This window comes from Chamaea fasciata, unplaced genomic scaffold (genome assembly GCF_029207755.1).
Source record: "Chamaea fasciata isolate MVZ Bird 193981 ecotype frontalis unplaced genomic scaffold, bChaFas1.0.hap1 SCAF_12, whole genome shotgun sequence".
Classification (NCBI taxonomy): domain Eukaryota; kingdom Metazoa; phylum Chordata; class Aves; order Passeriformes; family Sylviidae; genus Chamaea; species Chamaea fasciata.
The window spans coordinates 8,205,106-8,220,240 of NW_027094097.1; the positions used below are offsets into that span (position 1 = coordinate 8,205,106).

Below are 15,135 nucleotides of genomic sequence, written 5' to 3' on the forward strand. Positions count from 1 at the left end.
GTTCTACTGAACTGTATTATGAAGAGATAACATATCGATTTTACAAGGGCATGTACTGAAAGAACAAGGGGTAATGGCTTTAACCGGAAAGAAGGCAGATTAGATTAGGTGTCATGAAGAAGTTCTTCCATGTGAGGGTCATGAAGCACTGGCACAGGCTGCCCAGAGAAGCTAGGGGTGCCTCATTCCTGGGAGTGTCCAAGGCCAGGTTAGATGGGGCTTGGTGCAACCTGAGATAGTGGGAAGTATCCCTGGCCATGGCAGGGGGTTGGCATGAGATGATCTTAAAGGTCCCTTTCAACCTAAAGTGTTCTGTGGTTCCAAAGAGCATATGCCTTACGGCTAATACAAGAGTAGTCTGAATTTTTACAAACTAGCAGGAAGTAATGAGTATTCTGAGTGTATTTAGTCCTCTATCCCAAGAAATTCAGTCTCGAGATTGCAATGAAACTTGAAATGAGACTTTCAGATCTCACAAATATTTTGTAGTTGCTGACTAAACTTACTCACATGATCAACTTCCCCAAGACAGTTCTAATGACTCTCAACATTTTGCTTTTGCATTCATTACCTTTCTCTGAAGTGGAGAGCCAGACAACCTCAGCCTGAACTCAAGGGCTGTATACTAACTATGATTCAGCATCTTCAGTATTCTTTATTTAACAAAATCCTAATTCAGTACATATTTTTCTTAGCCAAAATATCACTGTATTATTGAAACTTCTGTATTGGAAACAGTATTTCTCCCAAATCTCAGTTTTCTCTCTAGCTAGTGAAAAAGTGTTTATATACTACTGTACTTTTTATCTCCATAGAATTTTCTTGTACTGCATATTTTAAATATGCATAAAAAATAAACTCGATTGTGTCAAGAGTAAGGTAGCAGCAAATAAAAATTAAATTTAAAAGTGTGATATATTAATTCCTTTCACATAATCCAAGAATACCGTGATACTGTGGAGATAAAAATGACCTCAGTACAGCTACCAAATTGAAAACAGTAACTTTTAAAAGATAACAAAAGAAAGGTAATGATCAGACAAGTATGGCACTAGTATGTTAGACAGTCCGGATAAGCTGGATGAGTTTCAAGTGAGCAAGATGAGGAGGAAAAAAAACTCAGTTGTATCAAATTTCAAAAGCCAGGACTGCTACAGCTCCCTAAGAGCCCGCAGGAAAAAAAACAACTCTGCTAAGTCTCCACTCTTCAGTATTAGTGACTGGAGTATTTGCTCACTGGGTTTATTTCAGCCGTATGTTTTTAAGTGACTTTCACTGGGATAAATTATTACTAGTGGGTTAGGGCTTTGCCTCTGCTTCAGATGAAATGATACTCTGATACTTTATAAGGGAAAAAAAAACACAAGAAAGATAATCAATATTCTGAATAAGCCACATCTCTCTCTCTTTTGCTAAAAATCCTGCTTTCTTCGACTTAATTATTGTTTAGCCACCTAAAGTTTTTGAGAACTGTTTAGTTCTGTAGCACCAGATGACACCCCACTGCCAAAATGATTGTCAAAGTAATGCTGTGTAACACAAAGACTGTTCTCCCACTAGCTCTACTATTGCTATTACCAAAATTAAAGAAACCAAACAAGCTAAAAGTAAACCCCACAAACCCACCCAGTCTCACATACAACCTGTACCTAACCAATGTGCAGACTTCCACTCCCAGCAGCTTCATTATTAAGGGATTAATCATATCCAGAGCTAGGGATGTGAAAAACAACATAAGCTGTGCCAGCTTTAACAGCTAAATGAAGTTGTAGACCAGGGATGAGTCTTAGCACTGGCACTAACAGCAGGGCAGAACAAGCATTTAAACCATAAAACACACTGTTAAAGTAAATTGTTCCACCTGCCAGAGAGTGATCCTGCTGTCATGTGTCTCCACTAAAAAAAGAGGTGCTAAATCCTCTTTATTAGCAGCAAATGTAGAGGACATCAAAGTGTTTTTCTATACCTACTATATAATAATTTTAGTTGAATCACTTTGTCTTAATTTCTTGCTTTTTAATAAACTCCTTTCTATAAGGGTCAAGGCTCAACTGCCCCCAGAGTGAGAGGATACCTTAAATGGAAGAGCAGATTCTCCCACACTCTTGAATTTGTGCCAAAATACCTTGGGACAATATCTGTTTAAGGAATGTGAACATGACATTACAGGCCCTTCACTCATTTGGAAGGGAGGGAACAGAACTGATTAAACTGACAGATTTCCTGGAAGAAGTTTGTGATTATTTTTTCCCCCTACCTGGGCCTCAACCAGCATGTTAATACCTTCACAACAGTAACAAATAACAAAAATGGAAGAGGAAGCTGCAATCATCATAGCCAGTTATAGAGGTCAAATATCTGAAGTACATGCTACTGCTTCGTTGTTTCCCTTTCCTTATTCTTTATAGACAGCTCTAATAAGGAACATTAGAGCTCTTCCAACAGATGCCTCAAAAAGGAAACAGCCAGAAGCAGCACATATCCTTGCAGCATATTGTTGGCAGTAAAAGAGACCAAGCTCTGTGTTAGTTTTTTGACACAAAATCATGTCAATACAGGTGTCAGGCTCCAGAGCACACGGCTACGGATCAGAACATCACAAAGCGTTGTCCTACAGACTTGCTGAAATACGGTTTTCACTGTTTACTGGAAATGTAGAGTAAGTATATAAACACTCGTAATAAGAAACACCTAAAATTAAATAAGACACGCACAATTCAATTGTACTGTTTCATTTTTTAGATACAGCAGAACAGTCCTAGTTTGTGTGTGCGCAGCTGTTCCCCTAAATTGACTAACAGAGCTGGCTATATGAACACAAATATTTCAGCATTTTATGTGCACTCAAAATTTCCACTTTTCAAAACAGCTTTGCCACACACACTGCTGTACTGATGTTATAGTGAATCCCAAGTATAAAGAATAATCTTGAATGAGTGATTTTTTGAAACCAGAGTAGTAACTGAATCATATAACCATTAAGAAATTATTGCAAACCAAATTACACCAGAATTTATAGCATAAGAGCCATTCTGCAATAGCTCTTAAGATGACACCAAGAATATCCTGAGGTTTGATTTAAAATACTTCTCTCAAGGGAAAACAATTTTTACCCCCATTTTTGCCAGGTAAGTAAGCTTGGAAGTGTTCAATACCTTGTTCTGCTTCCAAGTGAGAAAACTGTCATTCACTGACCGAACACCTGCAAGTTGCTGATGGGCTGGAATTGTCCTTTTCCCCACTGTAACTCAAAGCATTGCAGATCCAGTACATGACAACTCTGAGTCTGGGTAAGATTTGTTAATAAAATGTACCCTGGATAAAAACTTAATACAGTAAATTTCAAGAAATACTTACACTCACAAGCAGCTGCTATGAGACGACAAGCCAGATATGGAGGGTCACAAGAAGGGAAGAAAGGCTGAACTATGTAGTTAGCAAAGGTGATGGCAATGATTGCCTGACTAGTTGGTTCCACAATTAGGAGTGAGGTCCACAAACGAATAAAAGCAATGAAGCTGCCAAAAGACTCCAAGATATATGCATAGCTGGCTCCTGATTTTGTAATAGTGGTTCCAAGTTCAGCATAGCAGAGAGCTCCAAAGACTGAAAATAACCCTCCAATTGCCCAAATTATTAAAGACAATCCATAAGAATTGCTGTAGATGAGAACTCCTTTGGGAGAGACAAAGATACCTGAACCAATCATGTTGCCTACTATAAGGCTGATCCCATTTATTAAAGATATTTCTTTCTTCAGTTGCAATGCATTTTGGTCTCCATCCTGTTCTCCACTTGGATCTGTCCTTTCTGATTTATTGACGGGGCTGTATTCAGCCAGTGAATTTTGTGATTGTGTAAAATCTGTCCTTTCTGCCATTGTGGAAAGACTGTGAATTCTCCACGACTCCAAATCACAATCTAAAACAAAATACAGACAGCTGAAATCATTATAAATTTTTTTAACCCAGGACTTTTTTGCAAAATCTTCTTTCCACCTTTTTACCCTATGATTTACAAATTAAGATATTTCCTTTTGTTGCTTCATGTTTGTTTTTTTTTTTTTTTTTACACAAAGTCAAATTCATGCACAGTTAAACAGTAGAACCAACACAGACAAACCAAGAGAAAAATTCCTGTGTAACTTAGGATGAGAGATGAACTTCTACCATTAGGAAAACAAACAAACTCTAGGAAGAACATAATTAAAGAACTCCAATCTCAAGAAGACCAGAAGAAAGAACAGAAAGAACAGGGAGATGTTACAGATAAGGAAGCACCACAAGACCAAGATGGAAGTATGAACATAGATAGATGTATTGCAATACTAAAAATAACAATCCAATTACTGTGCTTACACAGATAATTTATGAGTGATCTAGTAACATGTTATCAATGCACCGCAGGCTCTTGCTAAGGGCCACAGGCAGAGGTAATCACTTCACAATGCCCTCAGATCCGACCCTTGACTTCTAATTGACACCACAGTTCACTCACTGCCTCACTACCCAGTTATCTAAAAGTACAGACTGTACATAAAAACTCACAGTAGTTTCAATCCTCTATTAGCAGTTGTATTTAACAGTATCTAAGGACACAGAAATTAACCTTCTTCCTCTGCTTCAGAACTGATTGACTGGAAAAGCGCCACCTTCTTCTGAAGGCTCCAGAAAATACTCCCATGCCTTCCAAAAGCAAGTTACTGCTAATAAAATCTCTTAGCTCAGGAAGGCATTGATAATTCTGAATAGGACCCAACAGACCCATTTTACACAAGCTTAAGATTACTCGTTTATCAGCTGCATAAGGCATAGGCCCTACATATCTACCAGAATTAATTCTGTGATTATTCATTTGCCCTGCCTCTGATTAAACCTTTAGTGAATACTTCAGCCATTCAATATAGAACAGAAAAATACTGAAAATCTGGGTCAATTTGAATAAAGCAGCTAATCTAGTGCGCGGTGGATTTTGTGCTTTTTTGGGGGTGACACTAATTTTACAAAAGGTTTTCTAACTGCAACAATAAACTTGTCAACTGAGAGAACAAAAAAACTGAATATGGAAATTTTGAAAAGTCAGCTTGCAGTCACCCAAACTACATGTGCATCTGGTAACACATGAACGTACAAGCTCTTGCAGCCATGCCTTTCTGGAGAGAATACTCCTCCTTTATCATAAATACAACACCTGTATACTAAGACACAGAAAATCTCATCTGACATCCCTGAACTAGAATGAAGATATGAAAAATATAAAGATTATTTTCGATCAATTAAAAAAGTAACTTTGAAATGGAAATGGAGAACAAGTTTTTTACTGAAAAATATTACATCATTCATCTCCAACTCATGAATCTTTAGAGACTGTTTTCCTTTAAATAATGCAAAGTGAGATCCTCAATCTGTTTAGTTGGATGCCTTCCGGTTTATTTTCTCCTCAATACTCCAAATAAACACTTTAGAGATGCTTAATTACTAAATACACTTTTTATCATTTATACGAGTCAACATCTAGTATAACAGATACATCAGAAGACATCAAATTTCACACTTATAATTAGACCAAAATTTTTCAAACTTCCAGAAACTAATCACTGCCATTTCAGATCTTAAAAGCTTGAGTACTATAATGACCCACCTCCAACAAATTTAAATTAACTAGGAGAGAGGCAACCCCACAGTTTCTACAGATGAGTGCTAGCAAAACTGCAAAGGAAAAGCCAAGTAAATTTATCGCACCAGTTGTTACCTGTTTCTCTTGTTATTTATTCTTCCATCTATCTTGTGCCAAATTCATTCACAACCACTTACAGCCTGACTTTCTGTTAGTGGTGCAGTAGAGCTACGTCTTCATAAATACACGTGCTCTATAAATTCACAAGATTATTTGTTTGCTTTACATGAGGAAGTTATTATCTGTAAATGCATATAATCATTAATCAATTATAAATATCATCCAATCATCAGAAAGCTCTGCAAAACAGCAGAACAAATAATCAAAGCAGTTTCTTCATGACTAATTTGGCTGTAAGAAGTGGACTTAAAAGAACACTTGTGACCCATAAAAATATCATTCAACTCCAAGCTGAGTCTTTTCATTTTCATAAAAAGAACTCAGGACAGGACACTAGCTGCAAAAGTTTTTCAGAAGGCAATTCACCCTGAACAAATGTCAGCAGAAGAACCTAGAATACTACAGCTATTATTACGACATCCAACTGCCACTTGAAAACATGCCACGTTCATTTTCAGCCCTTACAGCAAAAGGACAAAACTGCATAAACATGTTAAGAACTGATCACAAATCTAAACCACCATTTTCTTGGTAACTACGCAGCTTTATGACTTCTTACTCACATATCCTAATCATCATTCCCAACTTCCCATTCTCCTGAACACCTTCCAAAGCACAAATAGATCAGAAGCACATACACGACTTGGAATACTCAGGCATTTTGATGATTTAAGTCAATTGAACAATTCAAATCACATCAAACCTGGTGTGTTAACACAGAGCCAGTACTCTTCTTTGCACGAAGGATAACCTTGATTTACCTCATGGTCTGGAGTCCAGAGGTGCATCTAATTACCTGCAACTACAGACTCGGCCACCCTTCAAATGCCTCCACCTTAGCAGCACGTGACTGCAGTTCTGTACAGTTTTCTAATTGATGACCTTGACTGGTTTTTGCCCTGCTATCTTCACCCAGGAAAGAACAATCACAGTATCTCTCAACCTAGCCTGTTGTGACCCCCAGCTCTCCTTCTGCCCCTCCGAGCCTGCTTTTGTTATTCCCAATTTTGGGAATCTGCCAACAATTGGGATTTGCTTGAAGGTGTGTACAGTGGCTCACTGAAGATTTGATACTTCATTCTCTTCTTCTCTAGTCTTTGTTTTATATGCCTTTCAAAGCCTTCAGGGCAGGAATTGCTTATTAGCCTGAGTCACGTGATGGGTTACACCACCTCTGACAAAATCAAAACTGTTGGCAGGTTTTTTCTTTCAATTACTTCACGTAATCTTAAGTGGAACCAGAATCTGCAGCTTTGACCAATTGGAAAAAAAACTTACTAAGGAAGAGGGAAAGCGGAGACTAGAGAAAACTGAAGTTATGTCAGAGAAAAAACACATATATTAAAATCCATGATTCTGTCACAAGATCATTATTTCAGTGGAAACAGAAGAGAGGCTTGGAGGAAGAGAACCGGAGACAAATAGTATACATTTTCTAACATACAATAATTCTAATATACTGCAGCTAAAAATACTATCAGAACAGTCTCTAATGCTGCCAAAGCCCAGCCACAGGAGCGCTATGGCTAATGCAGGGTTCTGCCTTCACACACGCTAACCAACATGTGCGTTTCCTCATTGCTCACCCTTGTGCAACACAGTGTCTTCAACCTTTTTTTTTTTTGCTGATCTCTGCAGCTGTGAGGAACCTTTTTTGCTGATATATGTAGATTTTTCTTTTCTGAAATGACTGCTGTTGGTATAGAAAGCTATGATATGAAACCAGGACAGTGACCTGAAACTAGGATCACTTCACTGTTTCACCAAAAATGGATCTTCTGGTAAGGCCTATAACACCACGGCCAGGTATCAGAGGAGCTGATGAAGTTTAACATGCAATTAGCAATGTACTAACACTGCATTACAGGGTGGCCCTCCTTTAAGAGGAAACCATCTGCCAAGATCCCCTTTCTCCCACTGTGCAGAACAGTTGTCGGTTGTTCGACCTGGGATGAACCTGCAAGTGATTTAATGACCAAGGTGAAGTACCAAACTGCTAAAAGCTTACTGTGTTTGCTGTGCTTATATACAATACCCGCTCATTAGCAAAGATTTCTGGTGTTCTTGCTTCTGTCTTCCTTAGTTCTTGATTGCATAAAACAACTGTCATTGTAAAACAGCTTTACATACACACTTTGGCTATTCACATACACCAGATGTAAGACTCCTGTTTCTGAACACGGTTGGCCCTACGAGCAAGATTCAAGATTGCTCTATACAGGCAAACAGCATCAAAGTCTCCAGGGAGTTAAGCACCAGCAGAGCAAAGGCTGTGAGTCCCAGAAATGCTTATTCCTTGCAATGTATATATTTAGGCACCTCTTAGTCTGAACAGTTACATGGAAAGTCTTCGAGTTTGTCTAGGATATATTTCCCCTTTTCTGGTGAGAGAAGAATCATTGCCCTACCATACATATGCTTAACAGACAGGAAGCCCGTGCAACAAAAACAATTCCCAATGTAAAGATCTAATCTGTTCAATCAAGTCTTTTGCGCTTGCATATGCAAACTCACCATCTTTAGCACAATTTTAAAAAATCCTACCAACAAACTTTTGATCAAATACAATTGGTTGCAACATCCGGTTTTTTTAAAAAATGACAAGGCATGTTTGTCACGTAAAAAGGCACGACAATTTTTTTCACTTGATCGTTTATCAGTACGGTAGTAAGTCATGTTTTCATTTTTTTTCGTATTTTTCATTATTTTCGTATTTCCAAGGAAAAAAACATAAGTAGGCTCACAACAAGGACTTTGATCAGTCTTGATTTAGGCTGGGAGTGCAAGAAGCTGCTGCAGCGAGAGGAACATCTGGTGAAATTTGTACAACAAGCCCCAGTTAAAGACAGAAGGAACAATAGTAGAGTTTGTTAAAGTAGTTCACCTTATTTTTCATGCTGGAGCAGAAAAGGGGAAACCTCTTAAAAGAGGGGAAAATAATGCCAAAAGGCACACGTTACACCCATGTTTACAATTTAGGTGGCACTTATAGCCGCACCTGATCGGACTGTAGTTCATACGCTGCATTTAAAAACACATAAAACAATCAAAATCACTACTAGAAGCAAAGGCGCGCTGGCCCGAGGGTCTCGCTGAGGCCACTTCAGTGGCCTGCCCCACCACCAAAAGGCACTGAAGGAACACGTGGCTTCCTCCACAAAGCCACCCCCGATCGCCATGAGCATGACCCCAGCTGGGGGCTGCCGCCGCCGGCCGAGCCCCCGACGGGTCCGGCCGCACGAGGGACGGGGTCACCCGAGAGGCGACACTGCTGCTCCCGGAGCCCGCTCCGCTCCCCACAAGCCTCTTTCTCCTTATAAAAGAAGCGAGGTTCGCACAGATTTAAAGCCGTCTGGACAGCCCCGGGAAAGAAGTAGCTCCAGGCACCCGCCTCAGACGCGGGCTGTCACAGTCGGGGCGCCCTTCGAATACCGTACACCCTACAATACAGAAAGACACACGGCATTTATCTTGCCACCACCGCACACTTGCAGCAGAGCCCGGGCCGCCAAAGCCGCCGCCCCAGATGCTCTGCAGGGCAGGCGCTGCTGCCGGCAGCCCCCTGCACCGAGGCCGCTCCCTACCCGCCTTCCCTCACGGTGAAGGGAGCTGAAGGAAAGCGGGGAAGGAAACCGGAACCGGGTTACCTCCGCTCCCGCGGAGCCGTCTCGGGATGCTCCCCGCCCGTTGCCACCGACACGACACGCGATGGCGGCGCCTCCGCCCCGCCCCGCCCGCCGTCACCGCCTCCCCGCGGCTCGGCGCCGGTCCCACCTCCCCCGCCGCCTCCTCGGCCCTCCCCGGCTGAGATCCGCTATCTTCAGCGTGGTGTCCCCCATGGCGAAGCCGGGGTGAGCCCCCCAGCTCCTCCGGGGTCGCCCGGGACCGTCCGGCACCCCCCGGTGCGCAGGGAGGTGTTTGCCGGGCCCCAGCTCCCGCCTGCCCCGCGGACTTCGCGTCGGCCCCTCCGGTGGGTGAGGAGAGCCGCGATGGCCTCGCCCGCCACGGCCGGAGCGGGGGACCAGCCTTCCCCGCGGGGCAGGATGGAGAACCAGCCTTCCCCGCGGGGCAGGATGGAGAAGAGCATTAGCGCTGAGGGTCCGGGAACGGCGCCTTTCCCGGCCGGGCCGGGGGCCCTGCCCTCACCCCGCGCTCCCTGAGGGCCTCGGGGGCACGGAGCTCTCGTGAAGCCCCGGGGGACGCTGCACGAAGTTACATCCACATAAGTTAAACCCGCATGAGTTACATCTTAAAGACCTTCCGGCTCGATGCTGAGGGGCCTGAGAGGGTGGAAACCTTAAAATCTGAAGATATTTTGGGTTTCTATTGCATAGGTCCTATGCGGCACTCATAGTGGATATGGATATGAAAATACAACAGTCTCGTTGGTGTGTTCCAGCCTCCAAGAGGGGCATAGCTACTCCCAGAATTTGGGTCATTTGAAAGACGTGTCATGAACTTGAACATGTCATGTGAGAATCTTGATTAAAAGTGCCCCATGGTGCCTGAGGATAATAGTGAGGAATTGGCCATTCAGCAGATGTATCTGGGGTGTAGTGGAAGCTTTCTTGTCTTCCTCTAGCAGATTAATAGTTTTACCCTGTCTAAGCCCATGAACCCCAGGCCACAGGCCCCTCTTAATGTTCTTTTATTGCCTTTTTGCTGCTACCTGCGAGGCAAAGGGATGGTCAGTGCCTGGAAAGACAACAGGGCTCAGGAGACAGGATGGTCTCACTCTAAGCAATTTAGTTGCTCCTCCCTTCCCTGGTCCACAGTTATTATCTACTATCTGAGATAGATAAGTCAGAGGTGAAGTTTTTCAAGAGGGTAAAAATCTTAGGGGCAGATAAAAATTGTAGGGCTGTAAAAGAAGAGGGAAAGGCAAACTATGCACTGTAGTACCCATAAATGTGCTAGTAAATACAATAGTGGAGTCCAATTCTATTGCCACACAGCTTACATTTTTGATTTCCATTCTGCTTTGTCAAAGGTTGTGTGTTTTATCAAGGAGTTGTTTTCCTTCGTTGTCACAGAGACAATCAGGCTACCAAGCAACTGCTGCACTCATCTATATCTCCAGATATTCATTACACTGTGTGTGGATAAAAATGAATTAAAGGGTTTTTTGTTGTTAAAAGTTGGCTTTTTAAGTGCACATAAAGAAGATAATTACATTAGACTTTATTTCTAAACTATAAAGCAGCATAGCAAAACAAACTCTGATTTTCAGAAGCCTGATCATTTCAGCTCTTTAATTATGTTTATCTCCACTCTTTGTTTGGCTTTTGTCAAACACAAGCTATGCTAAATCTATTACCTGCTAAAGCTACTGACAGTGTTGCAAAGCACCAAACAAAACCAGTCTGCTGCCCTCTGGGAGCTTAACAGCCCTGATAGGTGACTTCATTGTTTTTAAGCCTGACATACAGCATGACAGAAGATAAAAACATAGACGGCATCCCCAGAATATAATCAAATTCTTACAATATGAAACCGATTGTTGTTACAAAGATAATATGAACCAGAAAGCAGTCATTAGATGGTAATAGTGTTTAGCCATTCTGCAAATGTGCTATAGTGCTCTGTGTTCTGCAGTACAGGATTTTCAGGTAGATGGGTGTTTGCAGCAGTTGTCTTGCACATTAATCAAAGAGTGGATTGAGTGTGAATGTAAAAGATGCAGCTGATTTCAGTTGTTGCTTGACTGCCTTTTAAACTCTCCTGTGATTGAATCTACTGAAGACAGAATTCACTCCTCAAAAAATGGACTCAAAATCTGAGCTAATCATAAAATTTCCTTTAGGAACAAGAGGTAGATGAGAACTGACAAGACAAAGGAAACAAATTATTAGGTATACACTGGAAGTATGGAGAATAACATTTTACCTTAGAACTTTGAAAAGTGTTTATTAGAGAAAATGCCCATTTGAGGGTTTCAAAATAGAAATTCACCTTCTGAATTATGAAAACTTACAACACTGTGGAGGTTGGCATGAGAGATCTAAGTTAAAACACCATCTCAAGGCTAAACAGTGCTTCAGAAATGTTTGCAAGCGAGCAGAAGCAAACCTCAGCATAATCATCCGGATAGATATTTTTGTCCATTTTGGTAAGGTTCATATTTTATAAATAACTTTTTCCATTTTACTGTGGAAACAAAATTTAAGTCTGAACCCTTATTTCTTCTCTTGTTACAGATTACATAAATTGTATGGCTCTTCCCTGATGCTCCCTAAATGGCCACTGGTAAGTTGTGTTTATACAGGAGTGTGTATTCTCTAGGTGCCAGCCGACAAAAAACAGCTAAAAAAGACTTCATTTCCACTAGGGCCTTATCTAATACTAATTTAAGTTCAAGTTAAGATCTTATCTCCTTTAGCTAATGAGAACAAAGTCAGACTGAGTTTTGGTTTAGTCTGTGAGTTTTGCTCTATCTGCTTTTTTGTGTCTGACTAATACTGCCACTCAGATACATCTTAGAAAATGTAATTCAACTAAAAAAGCTTGAAGAACAAACCAATTAAATACCTGCAAACAAACCAATTTGAAATAGCATTCAGATTGCAGGAAACCAAATCCATATGATATTCATTAAATGGTTTTAGAACATGACAAAACCAAGGTAAAAATTGCTATTAAATCTAAGTGAATTTGGAACCTTATACATCAGCTTTGTACTTGTTCACAAGTTCATTCTGGTGAGTTTAAGCATATCCTTACAGCATAAGTCCCCCAAGAATGTGTTGCTCATGTACTTAATTAATGGAAGAATGAGCGTGCACTGAGCTCCTTAAGGGTCAGCACTGAAGGGGTGCTGTGTAAATACAAGTAGTACTCATTGCAGCTTGGAACTTATGATGGAAATATTTCTTCCAGCCATGTGTTTGATGGTTTATGCCGGTTCCTTTTGAAATTGTAGCATACAGAGTGAGTCCTAAACACTTTGATACTCATTTTGAAATGTACGTTCTGTGGACACAGGAGTTATTCACAGGGGTAATGAAATTATTCAGGATACTAACTCTGGGAGTTTATTCAGATCCCAGCAAATGACAATTTTGTAAGTACTTAAAAACTAAGATTATTTTTTGGCAGTTTTTCCACCTTAATAATTTCAAACAATAAACACAGTATCAACCATGTGTTTCAGGAAAGACAATCTGTTCAAAAAACAAGTGAAAGTGCACCTGTTTCTTTTCTTTGGTTAAAGCTGAGTGACTTTATTTACAAAAACTAATTCACTGATCCTTTGCCCTTTCCTTTTACCTTCACCTTTCCATCATACAAATTTCTGCCGTAGGTGTTTTAAGCAGGGTGAGTGTGACCTACAGATGAGAGTGACTATAAGCACCAAAGTGCTATGCAATTGAAGCAAATGGTCTAAATTTAGGCTTCTATATTTACCTCCTTCTGCTCCTAGCTGCATGTCTCCTCCTACTCCAGTGGCCTTCAGCATTTGACTAGCTCTGGCACTTGCCCAGCCCCCTCTGTGAGGTAATTCTGCTCACTAAGCTGGCAGAAAACAATACTTTTATGAGTATTAAGGTTGGTTTTTTTACTATCATAATCACAAAAATACAAATGTGGAGTAAGCTAGGAGGAGAGGAGGAGGTAGTAGAAAATGTCCCTTTAAGGAACAAAAACTGTGGGATGTCTCTGTGTTGTCCAACTGCAGTTATTTAAATACTCTGAAATTAATGTTAGTTGTTCTTTTATGGAAAACTTAGCTTCTCTATACTGAATTTTGTTGAAACAGACTGTAAAATAAGCTTTGACTCCCATCTTTTAATTTTATTTGCCCTGTCTGGTGTGTTGCCTTTCAGGTACTTTTTTCTTTTCATTGCCTCATGTACTCTCACCAAAATTTATTACTTGCTTACACATATCTTTGTTGCATATTATTGCAAGCTGTTTTTGTTCAGTGCTGTCCATGCTGCAAAGCAGAAGTGGCAATAGATATCTTCTAAAACATGGACAAGTTTTCAAATGTTAACTTTGCTAGGAGGGCAAAGAAACACCAGCAAAAATATCCCCATCTTCAGGTAAACTTCAAAGGCCTCTCGGACTTCTTTATCATTATTTTGATTAATGTCACAAACTTTATATTTTAATTTTACATTTCTCTTTCACATGTAATCTTCTCTATAACAGGGAGAATGTGCAATACATCAAGTTGTTCCCAGTCAATTTTGGGGGTTTATTTGGAAAAATTTGTCCCTTGTACATATACTTGTTTTAGAACAGATGGTTTGACTTAATGTTTTAGACAACTAAATCATTCAGCTTTGAGACCCTACCCTTTGATTATACAGTTTGTCTTATCTATGTTGAATTAACTTCATGAGCATCTGGCTATTTATTAATGAGAGTGAATGAATCACAGTCTTCGTTTTCCTGGAAAACAACATGGGAGTTAGAATCATTGTTTCACAAGTCTTAAAACACAGCAGGGATTTTAAAAGATAATGCTCTTTGTCCGTATCTATTTTGAAGGCTATTAAAAGTGATTATGTATAAAAACAAACTAAGAAGGATTTGTAGCTGTAAAATATAGCATCTTAAGCATAAGTATTTTTTTGTTGTTTCAGGTCCCAAATTAGTATGTAGGTACTGTGCTTGAAGAATACGAAGTCCTTGCTTATAATGTTTGCAACCCAGTTCTGCAGCATTTAAATAAATTTCTTCTGAATGAGACAGTTGGGTTGGGTTGTTCTTTTATCTTAAGTAACTCTGGCCTTCTAATGCAACTGCTCAAACTTTCTTCAAAAGTAAAGTTCCTTTCTGTTACAGATTCCCCTGTATTATTGTCAGTCCTTTGTTCAAATACTTGTGGTACCTGCCTCTCTCTCTCTGATTAAAAGCAAGAGTATGGAAGCCTAGAAGATTCTGATCATACTCAGCAGTAGTTGCATTGACACTCTGTTTGCAAGCAGCTGCTTACTAGAGGCTGAAGCCAATGTCATCATTTTGTTTGTATTATCATGCTGAGTCCAAACTTTGCCATTTAAATACAACCAGATGTTTCTTAGCAGAGCCACTTCGAATGCAGCATGTTACAGTACAACCCCAGTAGTGCTCATCCCACTCTTCCATCTTTGCTTTTAGTGCACTCCTGTTACTTTTCTCTTAATTACTGAGTTACCCTGAAACGTTTCTACAATACAAATTAACTTGGACCTTTAATAACAGTTCTCTGCTATTTTATTTAGAGAACTTATAATAACACAATACTTTACAGTATAGGAACAGTTGTTGGATGAACAGAAGTAAGGACAGCCTTTATTCTCTAAACTTGCAGACTTCTGGGGGATTCTGTAGTTGTATTTGATCCAAATTTAG

At 40.2% G+C, this 15,135-nt stretch overlaps 1 protein-coding gene across 2 annotated transcripts in view; it reads right to left on the minus strand.

Moving 5' to 3' along the window:
• SLC7A6 (solute carrier family 7 member 6) overlaps positions 1–9,515 on the minus strand; it is a 29,379-nt gene extending 19,864 nt beyond the window's left edge. Inside the window, exons 1-2 of one of the 2 annotated variants that reach the window (XM_066194354.1) lie at positions 9,444–9,515; positions 3,364–3,921 (exon numbers count right to left, since the gene is read on the minus strand). In XM_066194354.1, coding sequence (XP_066050451.1) covers positions 3,364–3,880 — 517 coding nt within the window. In that variant the 5' untranslated portion in view covers positions 3,881–3,921; positions 9,444–9,515. Of the gene's footprint in view, positions 1–3,357; positions 3,922–9,443 lie in introns of both variants that reach the window. The other variant, XM_066194352.1, reaches the window with a different exon arrangement.
• Between the last annotated feature and the right edge of the window lie 5,620 nt (positions 9,516–15,135).